At 35.8% G+C, this 15,894-nt stretch overlaps 2 protein-coding genes across 10 annotated transcripts in view; one reads left to right on the forward strand and one right to left on the reverse strand.

Annotated features, from left to right (window-relative positions):
• Nrg (Neuroglian) lies at positions 1-14,676 on the forward strand. 6 transcript variants are annotated; one of them, XM_085481479.1, is made up of 14 exons: positions 1-138; positions 1,181-1,256; positions 1,390-1,413; positions 2,314-2,446; positions 4,796-6,211; positions 6,318-6,778; positions 6,929-7,285; positions 7,392-7,650; positions 7,739-8,059; positions 8,131-8,350; positions 8,453-8,609; positions 8,694-8,966; positions 9,453-9,545; positions 9,809-9,873. In XM_085481479.1, the coding sequence occupies exons 2-13, from the start codon at positions 1,202-1,204 to the stop codon at positions 9,542-9,544; spliced, it is 3,768 nt and encodes a 1,255-aa protein (XP_085337605.1). In that variant the 5' UTR covers positions 1-138; positions 1,181-1,201; the 3' UTR covers position 9,545; positions 9,809-9,873. The 6 variants fall into 6 exon arrangements, with proteins under 6 accessions (XP_085337605.1, XP_029178164.2, XP_085337606.1 ...); XM_029322331.2 differs by lacking the exon at positions 9,453-9,545 and having other exon boundaries at positions 9,809-14,676; XM_085481478.1 differs by lacking the exons at positions 1-138; positions 9,453-9,545 and adding an exon at positions 180-244 and having other exon boundaries at positions 9,809-14,676.
• Positions 14,312-15,894, reverse strand: part of Coq7 (ubiquinone biosynthesis protein COQ7, mitochondrial) — an 11,696-nt gene continuing 10,113 nt past the window's right edge. For all 4 annotated transcript variants that reach the window (XM_085481482.1, XM_085481481.1, XM_085481483.1 and 1 more), the window contains one exon: positions 14,312-15,850. The gene's annotated coding sequence lies outside the window, so the exon portion shown is untranslated. The remainder of the gene's footprint in view (positions 15,851-15,894) is intronic.

Genomic DNA, 15,894 nt, shown 5'->3' on the forward strand with positions numbered 1-15,894 from the left:
ATGCATGACTCACACGCGTGCACACCACGGTACCGTACGGCGGGTTACGTATCCGAGTCAGTGGTTTCCGCAGTTTTTCGATGATGGCATAGCGGTGATGACGACGTGCTGGATACCGTGATACGCCGCCCGAGATCGGTGAGTCCCGCGTTTATTAAATCCAGCGATCACCGGCCTCGATTTCGCGCCCGCGAGACGAGACGACGAAAAGCGAGGACGAGGCGTGGAGAGACGATGCGAGAGAGTGAGTGAGTGAGAGAGAACAAATAGGTGGATACCGACGGCGTTGGCCGATCAATGCTATCCGCGGGTGTGCCCGCTTTTTGCTGCCCTGCCCTCCCGCTTTTTCGCCGCAACTTGTTTTCTGTCGCGTATTGTTGAAAAAGAGAGAGAGAGAAAAATTCTCGAAATTTTTCTCGCGCCGAAAACGATGCGTCTTATGTCGTCGTAGGATTCGTCGCCAAAATCCGTCGTTTATCCTAAGGACCGCGAGAATCCCGAAGGACGAGTGAGATCATCGTCATCATCGAGTGAACAAGTCGTCGTCGTCGATGTTTCCAGTCGATGAGAATTTTCATTAACGGTGATTGACAAATTGTGCGAATTCTTTCCTAGTCTTTTTCTTCCTCGACGATTTTAAGGTCTCTCTCTCTCTCTCTCTCTTCCCGCGATCTAATCGACCTGTGCGTATTGCAACATGTATATACGTATGTGAGAAATGTATCGTTTATTGACGTTTTATTCTTTAATTTTTACGACGCGGGTGCACGCCCATTTTTTATTTGTCGCGTCTCCGTTAGCAACCACCGTCTCATAACACGTCCCGGCAAATTTGAAAATTTTTCATAATTGGGTCATCTTCGATTTTGTGATAATGCATATGTATGGCTAAGCGCACGCGCGCGTTAGGTACATATTATGTATATATATGTATGTGTGTGTATGTGCAATTTTGTATTTACCGCAATAGCAAAAGTGTGCACATATGATACCGCGAAGCGTAATTAATTAAAGAGAAGTCCCACATTGTTAAAGTGTGTTCGACGAACATTATAGGGCGTGTGTGAAATTTGATCGATTTTCGATTTTAAATAAAATTGGAAAAAGATTCTTTAGCGTGATTTCTTTCTCTTGATGATTTTTTAAAATTTATCTTTAATAGAAAAAATTACTGTTTTAGATTTTCAAGTGCGTTGCAACCATGAAGCTCACTGTATGCATTATTTCCACGTTGGTGCTGGGGGCATCGGCTATAAGTGAGTATAAACAAATTGTATTTTATTTATTTACTAGTCTTTTTTTTTTATTTTTGTTAATACGTAGTACAAACTTTATACTGTTGCAATAAATTTTGCCATTAAAAGTGTGATTTTTAATTTTTAATTATAGTACGTGTCCCGGATTATGTAGAAGGTGAAAGACACTGTTATACAAATTGTTATAAATAATTGTGCTTTCTGTTACAAGAACAATTTTCACTCACACAAAACATTTCTGTACACCAAAACAAAGTTGTCTTACATAGGGATGCTATGCTTTTATACACTCATACATATCTACATGTTTATCTATTTCAATATACATACACTGATTTTTGTACACACAATCCACACAATCAGATTTGTGTATAGATTGCTGTGACTGATTGCCAAAACATATGAAAGAGAATGATAGTGTATAATAATGTTTTATGAATTTTTTTATTTTGAATTTTATTATGATTATATTTCATAAGATATAATTTTCCTTTTTATACATACACCATCCGTAGAATTATTTTTTCTTCACCAAATTATTTTTAATAAGTATATGTATTCTTGTACATATATATTTTGAAAATTATTAATTTTTTTTCTACATTATGGGCCGATTCCAACTTTTGATAAGTTTTATTCGACAAGTAGCATATCTTTGTCTCTTTTTTTTAGAACTAATCCAAAAAGAGATGAAAATATGCTACCTATCAAATAAAACTTACCCAGAAGTTGGAAAAATCGGCCCTATATCTGTGTAATCTTTTATGTTCTTTATAATTTATCACTATATGGTATACATAATAATTAGTCAATCATTTAGTCAATAATTAGTCAATCATTTAAATTGCAATTGCTCCTTATTAACAATTAAGCTAAAGTTAAAAAACATTAGGATCATTCATCATAGCAAACTCATTGTATTAAATATAATATAAATGTATTTTCTGTGTCTTATTGTCCTTTTTAGATTATATTTGCATTATACATGTCACTTATATCTTTTACTAGTTTACCTTTATTACAATGATTCCCTTCTAATATATTTTTCGATTATTAGTTCAATCGCCGCCACGGATATCTAAACAGCCACCAACAGACGAGCAGTTGTTTCAAGTGGTCCAGGCAAAAGTCAACGAGAACGATAAACCATTTTTAATTGAATGCGAAGCAGAAGGAGAACCAGCTCCAACGTACGTATCTATTTTTTTCCTCAAAGTTGATTTATGACACATGTAGATACTAAATCTATATTTCTGTGTCGATTGTTTAAGCAGATAACGACATTATTAGACAATGATAACATCAAGGAAGTGGCTATTATGTAAATATGTCTTAACACATTCACTAACAAGGGAAGTTCGGCAAGTGTAAAATTCAAAAAAATCTGAAACTTTGTATAAGTTTAGAGTAGATGAACCTAATCACGAAACAATTTTTTTTAGCTGCTGATATTCGGTTTTAGGGGTGCAGCATCCCCTTAAATAAAATCGGTGTTTACGTTTTCAAGCGAATATCGCCGAAATAATGAGAAATATAAAAAAATGTTTCCAGCAAAAGTTTTATGGTTTCGAAAGCTCTTTATAATGGCATGATTATATTTTGCAAAAATGTTTAATTTTTCAAAATACCCCCACCACGTATCTTTTTTTTTTCATATTTAAATTTTTCTTGCAACTAAAATTAAAGTTTATTTCACCCCAAATTCAACCATATATAATAAAGTTGCGATCCGTAAACGTGTTTTTGAGAAATAAACTACGTACAGCTTGAGGTTTCGATGGATCATCAAAATCAAGTCCCCAATCATATTCAATCGTAATATCGTCTTTTAGAGAATCCCTTATTAAATTTGAAATTGCATCGTGGAGTTCTACTTCACGATGATTAACAGGAGTGACAGCGAGATTTGCAATGTGAAACGTTGTAATTAACAAATTTATAACGTTCGCCGTATTTATGGCCAACATTTTGACATAAATGCTTGAATAAATGTTATATGAAACTTTCCCACAGAAAGTATCACACGTACAATATATTAAATAACATGAATGAAATGCAGAAGCGGATGGCTTTTATACTAATTGTATAAGGAAAACGAACATTAAAGATAACCTTCCCTTTTATTGTATCACATCAATCTTGATAATCCTTCAACCTTTCAACTATTCAAAGTTGATAACGTTCTCATAAATATAATGACGTACATAATAGGAAATATTACATATACGTTAGTGTATCCGTGTTTATTTCATTCTAGACGATAATCTTTAATTTTTTTTACCAAAGGTCTAAATCAGAAATTACTTTATCGATAACTTTGATTTTTCTCTTACGATATATTTTGACTACTATATTATTTATAAAATGTGTAATATACAAAAATCAGTTACGTGATTAGACTTATTACGAACATCTGTTTCATCGTTATCTTGTATTGCGAAAAATTACAGAGAGAAGGGGAGAAAGAGAAGTCGTAGCCAAAATTAGCGGGCCGATAAAATTGACAGCATACCCTGTAAGGATGTTTTCAGTTTATTTCTCAAAAACACGTTTACGGATCGCAACTTTATTATATATGGTTGAATTTGGCGTGAAATAAACTTTAATTTTAGTTGCAAGAAAAATTTAAATATGAAAAAAAAAAGATACGTGGTGGGGGTATTTTGAAAAATTAAACATTTTTGCAAAATATGATCATGCCATTATAAAGAGCTTTCGAAACCATAAAACTTTTGCTGGAAACATTTTTTTATATTTCTCATTATTTCGGCGATATTCGCTTGAAAACGTAAACACCGATTTTATTTAAGGGGATGCTGCACCCCTAAAACCGAATATCAGCAGCTAAAAAAAATCGTTTCGTGATTAGGTTCATCTACTCTAAACTTATACAAAGTTTCAGATTGAAACTTTGAATTTTACACTTGCCGAACTTCCCTTGTAAGTTGCTCAAGAACGGAAAATGTACTTTGGAGACATTTCTCTCTCGTACAGTTTCATTGCACTTACAGCAATCGAGCTTATTCATCTCGTGTAGTCGGTACAAACTGGCCGATCTTAATTACAAAGATGATCTCATAGCTTTAGGATGTATGAAATAATCGTCACTAATACGCAGATATCTGTCTTGTATGAATATAGGGACGTGGATAGTATTTTTTACCTAAACTTTTTTGAATAAAATCATAAAAATAAATAAAAAAAACTTTGTTGTCCAACATTTATCATTATATGCTATATCGACGTATGTCGATTTGCCTCGATATTTTGTACGAGGATATAAGTATATTTGTTATTATGTAACATGCGGTTTTTTCAAATTCAAATTTATTATATATATAATGTATTATATGTATGTCGTAATTCTCGGTTTGAGATTTGTATATATATATAAATATTATATTACATACAGTATAATATTACTTATAAATATATATAGTTAATAACTTTTTAAGATACAAATATATTAATATGCGGAATAATACTTGTATGTTATGTAAAATATAAAGATAATATATATATTCATTATTATATTATAGGTATCGTTGGATTAAAAACGGAAAAAACTTTGAATGGCCGGCGTATGACGATCGCATTTCTCAACAGCCTGGTCGAGGTACCTTAGTGATTTCAAGACCAAGGGACGAAGATCTAGGACAGTATCAATGTTTTGCGGAGAATGAATGGGGTATAGCCACATCGAATTCGGTGTTTGTTCGAAAGGCTGAATTGAATTCTTTCAAGGATGAAAATCCGATAACTCAGAATGCAAATGAGGGTTCCCCCTTCAAACTTACCTGCCAACCACCAGATGGCTGGCCTAAGCCGAACGTTTACTGGCTAATTCAGGATGTTAGCGGTGGTATCAAGTCAATCAATAATTCCAGGATGACTCTGGACCCGGAGGGTAATCTCTGGTTCAGCAATGTCACGAAGTACGACGCCTCGGAAGAGTTTTACTACGCCTGTGCCGCCACATCTGTGTTCAGAAACGAATACAAATTAGGCAATAAGGTTTTGCTAAACGTAATTTCTACAGGTGCATCCACCGGCCAGAACAAGTATCCCCCCGAGAGACAATATGTCAGCAGGAAAAACGAGGTCGCTCTGCGCGGTAAGAAAGTAGAGCTGTACTGTATATTTGGTGGAACGCCTTTGCCGCAGATCGTTTGGAGCAAAAACGGTCAACTGATCAGTCCGAGCGACAGAGTAACTCAAGGGAACTACGGCAAGTCTCTTGTCTTAAAACATGTCAATTTCGAGGATGAAGGAACCTACACTTGCGAGGCGTCGAACGGAGTGGGCGCTGCCCAGTCGTATTCGATAAACTTAAACGTGATGGCTGTACCGTATTTCACGGTCGAGCCGGAATTCGTGAACGCCGCGGAGGACGAGACCGTGGAAATTAGATGCGAGGCCAGCGGAGTGCCCGTTCCCGAGATCAAGTGGATACACAATGGCAAACCGATATCCGAGGCACCGCCGAATAACAGACGGCGAGTCACGCCGAATTCTATCATCATCGAGAAGCTGGTGAAGAAGGACACGGGCAATTATGGATGTAACGCCACCAACTCGTTGGGATACGTTTACAAAGACGTGTACGTGAACGTGCTGGCGCTCGATCCGGACATCACGCAACCGCCCATGGATATGAGTACGGTCGATGGCAAGACCGTGCGGGTCACATGTCGCGTTTTCGGCGCGCCCAAACCTGAGGTCAAGTGGATCAGGAACGGACAGGAATTGACTGGCGGTCGATACAAGACTTTAGACTCGGGCGATTTGGAAATTGAAAATGTGATATTCTTGGACGCGGGTACTTACACGTGTCACGCCTCCAATAAATTCGGCGAGGTAAAGGCGTCTGCCGTTTTAGTCGTGAAGGAACACACTAGAATAACGGACGAGCCGGAGGATTACGAAGTCGCGGCGGGCTCCACTGCCACATTCAGGTAAATATATCTCGTAAAAAGAAAAATTAATAAATTTATAATTCTGAAACTGTTTAGAAAAATTAGAAACCTTATTTTTAATCTTTCTTTTTTTGTGTTTGTTTAGGTGCAATGCTGTTACTGATCCCAGTCTACCTCTGGTTATAGACTGGTTGAGTAATGGTGAACCGATAGACTTTGAGATGGAACCCAGATTTATACGGAGCTCCGATTATTCTTTGATGATCACAAAGACGACCGAATTAGATTCCGGTACTTATACTTGCGTTGCGCACACCGAACTGGACGAAGCGAGAGCGCAGGCGACGCTGATAGTTCAGGATGTACCTAATTCACCGAGATTAGTTGGTATCACGTGCACGTCGAAGGAAGCCATTGTTCAATGGATACCCATGGGCGATAACAGAGCACCCATTCTGCGCTACACCATTCAATACAACACTAGTTTTACGCCGGATACTTGGGAGATATCCAAAGATTTTGTTCCCGCCACCGAGCAGAGATATTCAGTGCCCATGTCACCGTGGGCTAATTACACATACCGCGTTCTCGCATGGAATAAGATAGGTGAGACTTTGAAAATTAAATTATGTACAATTGTAATAACATAATTCAGCTTCGAATTGATCGCTAAATTATACACGTCATTATGCGACTTTCTACTTCGTTTTTCGAGGATAAAATAAAAACTTTAATACATTGTAATATTTGCAACAGGTCCATCTCTACCATCACCACATAGTGACGTTTGTACCACCTTACCGGATGTCCCTTATAAAAATCCGGACAATGTCATGGGCAAAGGCAACACACCGCAAAATTTGGTTATCTCGTGGACGACTATGCCGCAAGTAGAGCATAATGCTCCCAGATTTATGTACCGAGTGTATTATAAGAGAGATATACCCGGTGAGAAATGGACTATTCAAGATATAAACGATTGGAGAAAAAACAAGTTGCTAGTGGAAAATCAACCTACATACCAGAGATACAAGCTTAAAATCATCGCAATAAACGAGAAGGGAGAGAGTAGAGCATCGGCTGAGGAAATTACCGGATATTCTGGGGAAGACAGTAAGATCTGATGAAATTACTTTATTATTAAATAGCAAAGTTTGCCCATTATATTCGGCAGTCGATAATTGTACGATTTAATTATCATTAAATTATTTTATTTCAGTACCTCAGCAAGCGCCAGGTAATTTTACACTAAATCAAGTAAAATCGAGCACGACCGCTCAACTGTCGTGGAGTCAGGTGCCGGAAGAATCGGTGAGGGGCGAGTTGCAAGGATACAAAATTCAGACGTGGACGGATAAGGACGGCGAGAAAGGAATGCGCGAGATCGACATTCGCGGCGGCAACAAGACGCATGCGCTGGTCACAAAGTTTGTTCCGTACAGCAGGAATAACGTGAGAATACTCGCTTACAATGGCAGGTAATGAAAAACATTGGATATACACGTATTCGATTGTCGTGTACTGTTTCTCTACATAATTATAATAACGTGTTTTTGCGATATATAGATACGCCGGTCCTCCGTCCGAGACTTTGAGCTTCGAGACACCGGAAGGAGTTCCCGGAACGGTACTTAGTTTTGAAGCATTTCCCATAGGATCCAGCGCTCTGTTCCTTGTGTGGACGCGGCCCGCGGAACCGAACGGCATCTTAACCGGATATAGGATCTATTATCAGGTTGTGAATGGCACGAAATTAGGAACTCTTCTCGAGAGAAAACCGCATGTTATGAATCCAGACGACACGACCGCCAAATTACCTGGGTTAGCGCCTGACACGATATACCGCGTTCACATACGTGCCACAACCAAAATTGGCGAAGGCAATGAGTAAGTTTACAAGAATACAGAAACATAATAACATTTCTATAAGACGATAATAAAATTTTACGTTTATACAGCTATTTCATTGAACAAAAGACACGAACGTCTAAAAAACCTGACGTCCCGCAATTTACATGGGAAACTGTACCAACGGAAAATGGATATGCAAACGTGAGAGTAATTTGGGTACCGAATCTGAACGGCAATCCGGGAAGTCATTTTTATGTTAAACACAAGCTCAAGGGCGAAACGATATCTACGGAGACTGATCCCGAATTTCTATCGAACGGTATTGAGGTAAGTTTACAGTAATGATTAATGATAGATAATCTTTATTGCAAAAAAAAAAGAAAAATTAAATATTGTATATATTTAACAAATAATTATTGATTCACACAGTTGCGTGGTCTTCAAAGCGGTGAAGTCTATGTGATGTCGGTTGTTGCTGTCGACGGAGATTACGTGACTGAAAGCGCTTCTCAAGAAGTGGAGACGAGCAGTGAAGGGCCCATTATTCAACCGAAGGAAAATGTCGCAACGGCTGGTTGGTTCATAGGTGAGGCTACTTCTTAGTTATCACGATTATCAGATCTGATATTAGCAAGGTGGCATATGTTAAAGAGTGTTATGATTTTCCTAGGAATGATGCTGGCGATCGCTATCCTCCTCCTAGTGCTGATAATCGTTTGCGTGATTAAACGAAACAGAGGTGGAAAGTACGCGGTGCATGAGCGAGAATTGGCCGCTGGACGTGGCGATTATCCCGAGGAGGGCGGATTCCATGAATATTCACAACCACTGGACACCAAATCGGCTGGTGGACGCGCGTCCTTAGCATCATCTTCTCATCAGGATGGCAAACATCCTGAATCGGACACGGACTCCATGGCGGAGTACGGTGACGGTGATACAGGTTGGTTATAGAATTTTACACACAGTAAACGGCCCTCAGAAATATCTAAAGCATTAGAAAAGTCTGTGACCTACATACATGTATGGTATATAAATTAAAAGTATATTGTGCATGAGTTTTTTCATTATCAAACATGATTGATTAGATTCATTTCCATACATATTATTATGGTGAAAAACTAGCTTAGATACATATTGAATTATTGTTATAATATAGAGAGGTATCAAATCTTCATATTTCATATTTCATATTTCACATGAACACAGCTAAGAATAGTGTGTCACGAAATTATTCTTATCTGCAAGTGCTTTTCCCTTTTATATGTTTCATTATTACACTTTGCAGTTGCAATAGCATAAGTTGATTGTATTTACTTTTTAACGTTTATATTTTGTCTTAGACTTTTATTTTCAACTTATTATATTCAGTTTATATTTTGTTATACACTTTATTTTTGCTTTACACATTTTGCTTGAATCGATACAGAGGGCATGAACGAAGATGGTTCTTTCATTGGTCAATATGGCCGTCATCGTAAGCAGGAACCAAATTCGCAAGCATTTGCCACTCTAGTCTAAGGTAAGCTTGACACAAACATGTTTTTAACGCTAAATCACCGCATATGAGCTTTGAAACAAAAAATATCGAACTGTTTAAAATTTGATATATTATTTATTCTTTTACAAAGTTGCATGCTAATATTTTTAACGTTTAGTAAATATTATTTCAAAGCCAAACTTTAATACACGCACATACATATACATACACATAGGTTTATACATTTTATGTATAAGAGCAGTGTAGAATTCGCTATAAAATTTGGAATCTGTCGTTTGTTCTAGGTCGCTTCACTGAAGATGGATCCTTCATCGGGCAATACGGACCTAAAGGTAGGCCAGAGGAGACACCACCAATTCCGACTGGCACTATGGCCACGTATGTGTAACATCTACAGCTATGTTAATCAAAGTCGCATAAAAAAAGGAAAAAAAGGAAAAAAAAAACGTTTTCTCGTTACGGTTAAGGATCAGAGCCCGATCCTTGGCTACTGCAGCAGCTCTGCTATGCACCTTGCGCTGGGCGCAATGTCCAACACTATACTGCCAATTAGACTCTGGGGATTTGGGTTTTATAGTTCCTATAGAGTAAACCGTGACTGTCTTTCACACTCATTTACACATTTATAGATTTCCGATGCGCAATAATCGGATACGAGTTTTGAGTTTCTGAAATATTCAAAAACATTCCATATATATTTTTTCGCTTTTTAGCATTTTTGAACGTGTAACAAAAGTAAGTCAATTTTTGTTACGAATATTTTTTTCTTCATTCCATTGTCAAGAGTGCTGATAATTTGCAATACACAAGGGCATATCTCTATTTGAATGATAAAACCCAGAAACTGTAGGTGTTTCATAGCGTGCAAGCTAATTATGGAAATAGTATCGTAGAAACTATTCTAGCATTGATCGTAATATTTGACAGAGCCAGATTGAGTTGGACACGCCGATTGGTGACAAGGTATACGAATTGTTCCAGACTTGTGACATACTTTTAAGACTGCATGTAGTATCCAATGTCAACATGACGCGCGTTGATTTCTAAATTTATTACGACGTACATATATATAAATTTTTTAACTTAGTATCGAGTATTATAATTGAAAAAAAATTTGGAAATTGCTTTTGCTAAAAGTAAACATTATTGCTTATTCAATACAAGTATTTGCACATCTCTCATTTTTCAAGTCATTTATTGCGTTGTTACTTACATTTATGTTTATAAATTTTTTTCTAAATTATCAGATTACTCTTGAAAAATGCTTTATAGCGTCCACTTGAATTGTATCCATAAGAAGAGATTGGACAATATTGAAATAATTCAGATTAACATAATTTTCTACCGTACATATAGAATACAAAATTATTAGGGATAAACGTATAAGAGTAAATAAAAATATTTCTTTCTCTTTTACGAGAGTTAAATACTTGTATCGATAGCCAATAAAAATTATTTTTAATAGAAATTCTTTTATTCTAGTAATATATTATATTCGAGTAACTGTAATATATATATATATCGAAATGTATTCACAAAGTGTTAAATCTTAGTGCCTATATTGGACTTGAAAATATTTATGATAATGAAATTATTAAATTTCTAAAACGTAAGTGACATTCATGCTTTAAATGAGACACATTAATTGAAATTTTCGCGATAAATGCTTTTATTCTAATAAAGCTTTATTGTGAAATTGGTGCACAATGGAATTAGAAAGTGTTTACGGCAAATTTTTACCATTTTATATTGTATAAATAAAGCGAATATACAATATATATATGATTTAGATTAAAAAGATCGTATATTAACTAAAGATTTTGTAACGAAAATAAATCAAAATGATTTAAAACGCACGTTACATGACAGAGTGAATGATACTATACATTTACATGCAATCTTGAAAATGACAAACAATATAAAAGATAGTGTCGCAATCTGGCTTCGACTGATTTTAACTGTAATCTTCTAATGGACGGTTTCTAAGAACCTTTAGCCGCGATCAATTTTTACTCTGCCGAAAAAGGGCCAAATCTAAATGAACGAATAATATAATCTACATTTGTCATGCACTTACACTTTTTCATTATTAACAAACACACACATATATATATATATATATATTTACATACACATATGCGCAAACAAATGAGGACACGCAAAGGATAGTAAAGGGTAAAGTAATATTGAAGAGGAGAGATTGTATATGCACCATATAAGTAGATAACAAAAATCGCAAGGCCTCTATAAGTAATTATTGCTTTTGTATGTGAAACATGCTTCGACACGAAAACTCTTATTTTTTATGAGAAAGTTTACTTTTTTTTGCTTTTTTGATAATTTTATTATAATCCAGTAATTGTAAGCTAATGCTACATAATTATTTAATATATATACATAAAGATATTAAATATATATTATATATATATATATATATAAAGAGAAAGCGAAAGAAAGAGAAAAATGAAAGAGACATTATATAGATATATAGATATATATATATATATATTAATTATGAATTATTATAATTATTATTAGTAATTTTTTAAAGGATGCGACGATCACACAAGCAGAGCAACTATTATATAATTATTATTACTTAGTGTATGAGATGTTAAAATTTGTTTAAACCTTTAAGTGCGATTTGTACAAAAAATTTGTTTAGATAAACGTTAAGTTAACATTAGTCAATGCGGTGTACAGGTTGTCTGCAAAAGTGTCGCAAGCAAATATGTCAGGTACAAAGATAAAGCGAAACAAAGATAGGTACAAAGTGTATAATATTTATGATACGTATGAATATGCAAAGAATCATGAATTATAGTACTTTTAAATGATATATCATCACCTGATATCAGACAGGACTACTAGCCCGTGTCTTTCTGCATAACGCGAATTCTTATAAGGAATGTATCCTTTTATATACCGAACGCAAAAAGTATCTTTCAGATACAATTGAAATATATTTGTTACGGTCTTTTTTGCCGAACATCCTGTACAAGTGACTTGGACGTCACACGATATAATTAAGATTTTTCTTTTTAATTACACAGTATCGGCTTATATCGCAATAATATACGAGCGTTTTCGTATTATTGTACGTCCGTTATGATGTTATTCATATATTGATGTTAAAACCAAAATAATCTTAGAGGAAGAGCGTGAATATTGTAGACGGTTGTGTGACGGATGCTAAAGACTGCGCACTGCGATAAACAGCTGTCATATATTCAATCGTTTATTCGCGAAGGAACCACTTGCGAGAGTTCACTTGAACCTGGTTTATAGCTTTATCGGTATATATACGTACATGAGCGAAAGATTGCGATATATTAACAGTATGAGACAATCTAATATCATCGATCGAACATAATAGTGAGGATGCAACTCTGTGCAATCTTTAAACTTACTCTCGAGACCGTAATTATAGACACATAAGATTTTTCTCGGATCAATATCTTGATATTATTATGATCGCGCTAGCAATAACCATGACGAAATTGACGATGGAATTATAGATCTTATCTTTGGTAATCTCGATGTCCAAGTCACACACAAGACACACATACACAAAAAGACAAACATACACACACGACGAAAGAGCGCGTTTTTAGAGTATTTTTCTATTATGCTAGCCTCTCGATTTTTATCCGGGATATGAGCGATCATTCGTTCTGCACATCAATAAACCATCAGTTTAGACTCGTTAATCTATAATATTATACATATTATACATGTATAAAAAAAAACAACTTCCATATACTTTCGCACGAGCAGCAGCTCTTCGTACGTTTAATATTTGTATTTCTCTTCTTTATTTTATTTTTATATAATTTTGTACTTTGTATAACAAAAGAAATTACTTGCGTTTTATTATGCGCGATTTCCCATCTACAAACGGATGCGTGCGTTGCGTCGATTTTGCGTATCTCGTGTTCTCCTTCGAGATGGAGAACACATCTACAATTACTATTACTCTGCTTTTGGTATTAGGTTGCGTCGATGAAGGGAGAAATGGTTCGTGATTTTACTATTCAAGAGTGTTCATTGTACAACGAGCACGCACACGTTGTTCTAAAAAAATATTGTAGTCTTGATTCTTTTACAGCGACTTTCTCTTGGAATCTCGATTATTTCTTAATGCACAATTAAGTGTTCATTTTCAATTAGTTTAATTGATCGCAATATTATACGTATATTTTATATTGAGATATATATATTATATATCCTACTATTAAATGATAAGCGCGAGAGAATAGTATTATATATAATAATCGATAACACACGTTTGCGTTAACGTACTTCCGAATCTCTTTCAATGTTATAAAGTTACTTAAAAACATTACGTCATAAGATCATTGTAGAATGTTCGCCGTAAAAAGAGTCAATGATGCAGAAACGACGAATCTCGATGATGTAATACAACGTGTGCCCGCTTATCGTCGTGCGAGTTCTTTATATCGTATATTACCTTATTGATATTTACTAAATAGTGTGATGCTGATGTGTTTTTTTTTTCGCCATTTTATTACACGTACAGCTATAGAGAAAAAGGAGAGTGAGTGAGCGCATTTCCGTCTCATCGGCCGTTCATAACAGTTTTAGACATAATTTTTCTACGAGATTTAAAAGACCGCAGAGTTTTCGAAAAATGTGCACACAGGGCGCTCCATCCAGCTTTGATAACGCTTTGAATTTAATCGACTCGTATTGCGAAGAAGAAATCGCTTATGTAGAAAAAGCTGCGCATATATTGACATGAAAAGGCACAAAACTTTTGGCCTAACTTTCATCGTGCAAACATCCTTCATCACATGAGCGAGTTGTTGAATATCGCGCGATTGGATGGATCACCCTGTAGAGAGAAAAAGAGAGAGATCTCGTCTCTTCGTGAAAGCAGCGGGATACCGAAATCGGACATCCATATACATATATTGCATAATTCTAAGCGAAAATATTATTATATCTTTTTAAGTTTACTCTCATTCACGATACGCGTATCGATGCGCATCCTGACATTTGTCCGCATAACTCATGTCAATGAAATTTAAAAAAAAGGAAAAGAATAAACGAAGAGGAAATCCACAAAGAGGGGCATTATAGTTCGGATCCATCCATTTTTACGATTCAATAAATTAAATCAATAGCGAGATTCCTCTCATTCGTCATTTCCATCCAGTAAAATTAATATACAATTTAATCTTTAACATTAGTTTCTTATATATTAATTTCTACGAGTATTTTAGATATATAATTTCAAATTCTCTTCAAAGGAACATGAAACACAAAATACATACGCGTATAAATACATCTTTTATTTTGATAAAACCATTTTAAGAGTAACAACATTTCGCCTAAAATTATAATTTGAACACAATTACACGTTATGTTCTCTCTAAATAGAATCTCGTCCTGGATAAATCCGCCGACTACGCGAACGCAGAAATCGAGCAAGATGTGATCGATAATGTGATTATGCTAGACGGGTTTTTTTTTTGCGTCTGTATTCTCTCGATCTTCTGCGAGCTACTCCGGATCCTTTCTTTCTCTCCCTCATCGCGGTTTGTGCCACAGACGAATAAAAGATCGAGGGAGAATAAAGGGAGATGCGATCGGGGCAGACCTTCCACAGAAATATAACTGCGATCGAACGGCAATTCTTCGATCACTCGAATCTCTATATGTGGATATAACAAGCATATTTCAATTTTGGAGTCTTGGACTGCTGTACATTCGCAAAATGAGTAAAAGTAATATACCTAATCTAAAGAGGACAAAAATATTTGATTACAATATATACAACTTACATCCTCCTGTTACAAGTTTATCTTGCTCGATTTTACATTAATCAAAAATTGCGAGATTATTTGTCTTTCGAAAAGAGATGCAGATTTTTGAAAAGTTTGAACTTAATGAAGGATCGCTCTATGACATGCATATCAGAAATATCTGCCGAAGAGTAATCCGGCGACAAAACGTGCAATCGATAACGCAACCTACACGCGTTATATACATGGTCCATGGGAACGGGAAAGCGAGACGAGTTGTAAGAGAGCGTCCGCGAGGCAGGCAGGCTGCCGGTTTATTCCTGATCGAATGTTTTTGTACGTCCGCCGCGCAATCCTAATTGAATTCGCTGTTGGCAGGCGAAGTTGCACCGGGAGAGCCGTATTATACGTAGAGAATTTCTCATTCTTTTCTCAAAACTTGCGTCCGTCCTCTCGGTTTCTCTTCGAGATCAAAATACGTGGTTCCAAAGTGGACCTCTCGAGTTTGGAAAGAATCGCGATGCAGGAATTGACGTCATTTTTCCCGTACAGCTGATTCTGCAAGGATTATAAAAATAGTTTATAAAAGATAAAATTAAATA

The sequence above is a fragment of the Nylanderia fulva genome, unplaced genomic scaffold (genome assembly GCF_048542155.1).
Source record: "Nylanderia fulva isolate GAGA-0341 unplaced genomic scaffold, ASM4854215v1 Scaffold18, whole genome shotgun sequence".
Taxonomy (NCBI): domain Eukaryota; kingdom Metazoa; phylum Arthropoda; class Insecta; order Hymenoptera; family Formicidae; genus Nylanderia; species Nylanderia fulva.

Excerpts from the sequence above, each read along its gene's own strand:
- Nrg (XM_029322331.2), top strand. The coding sequence starts at position 1,202 with ATGAAGCTCACTGTATGCATTATTTCCACGTTGGTGCTGGGGGCATCG. Across the intron at positions 8,060-8,130 it reads AAAATTGGCGAAGGCAATGA|CTATTTCATTGAACAAAAGA; the intron begins GTAAGTTTACAA and ends ACGTTTATACAG. Across the intron at positions 8,967-9,808 it reads GTACGGTGACGGTGATACAG|GTCGCTTCACTGAAGATGGA; the intron begins GTTGGTTATAGA and ends CGTTTGTTCTAG.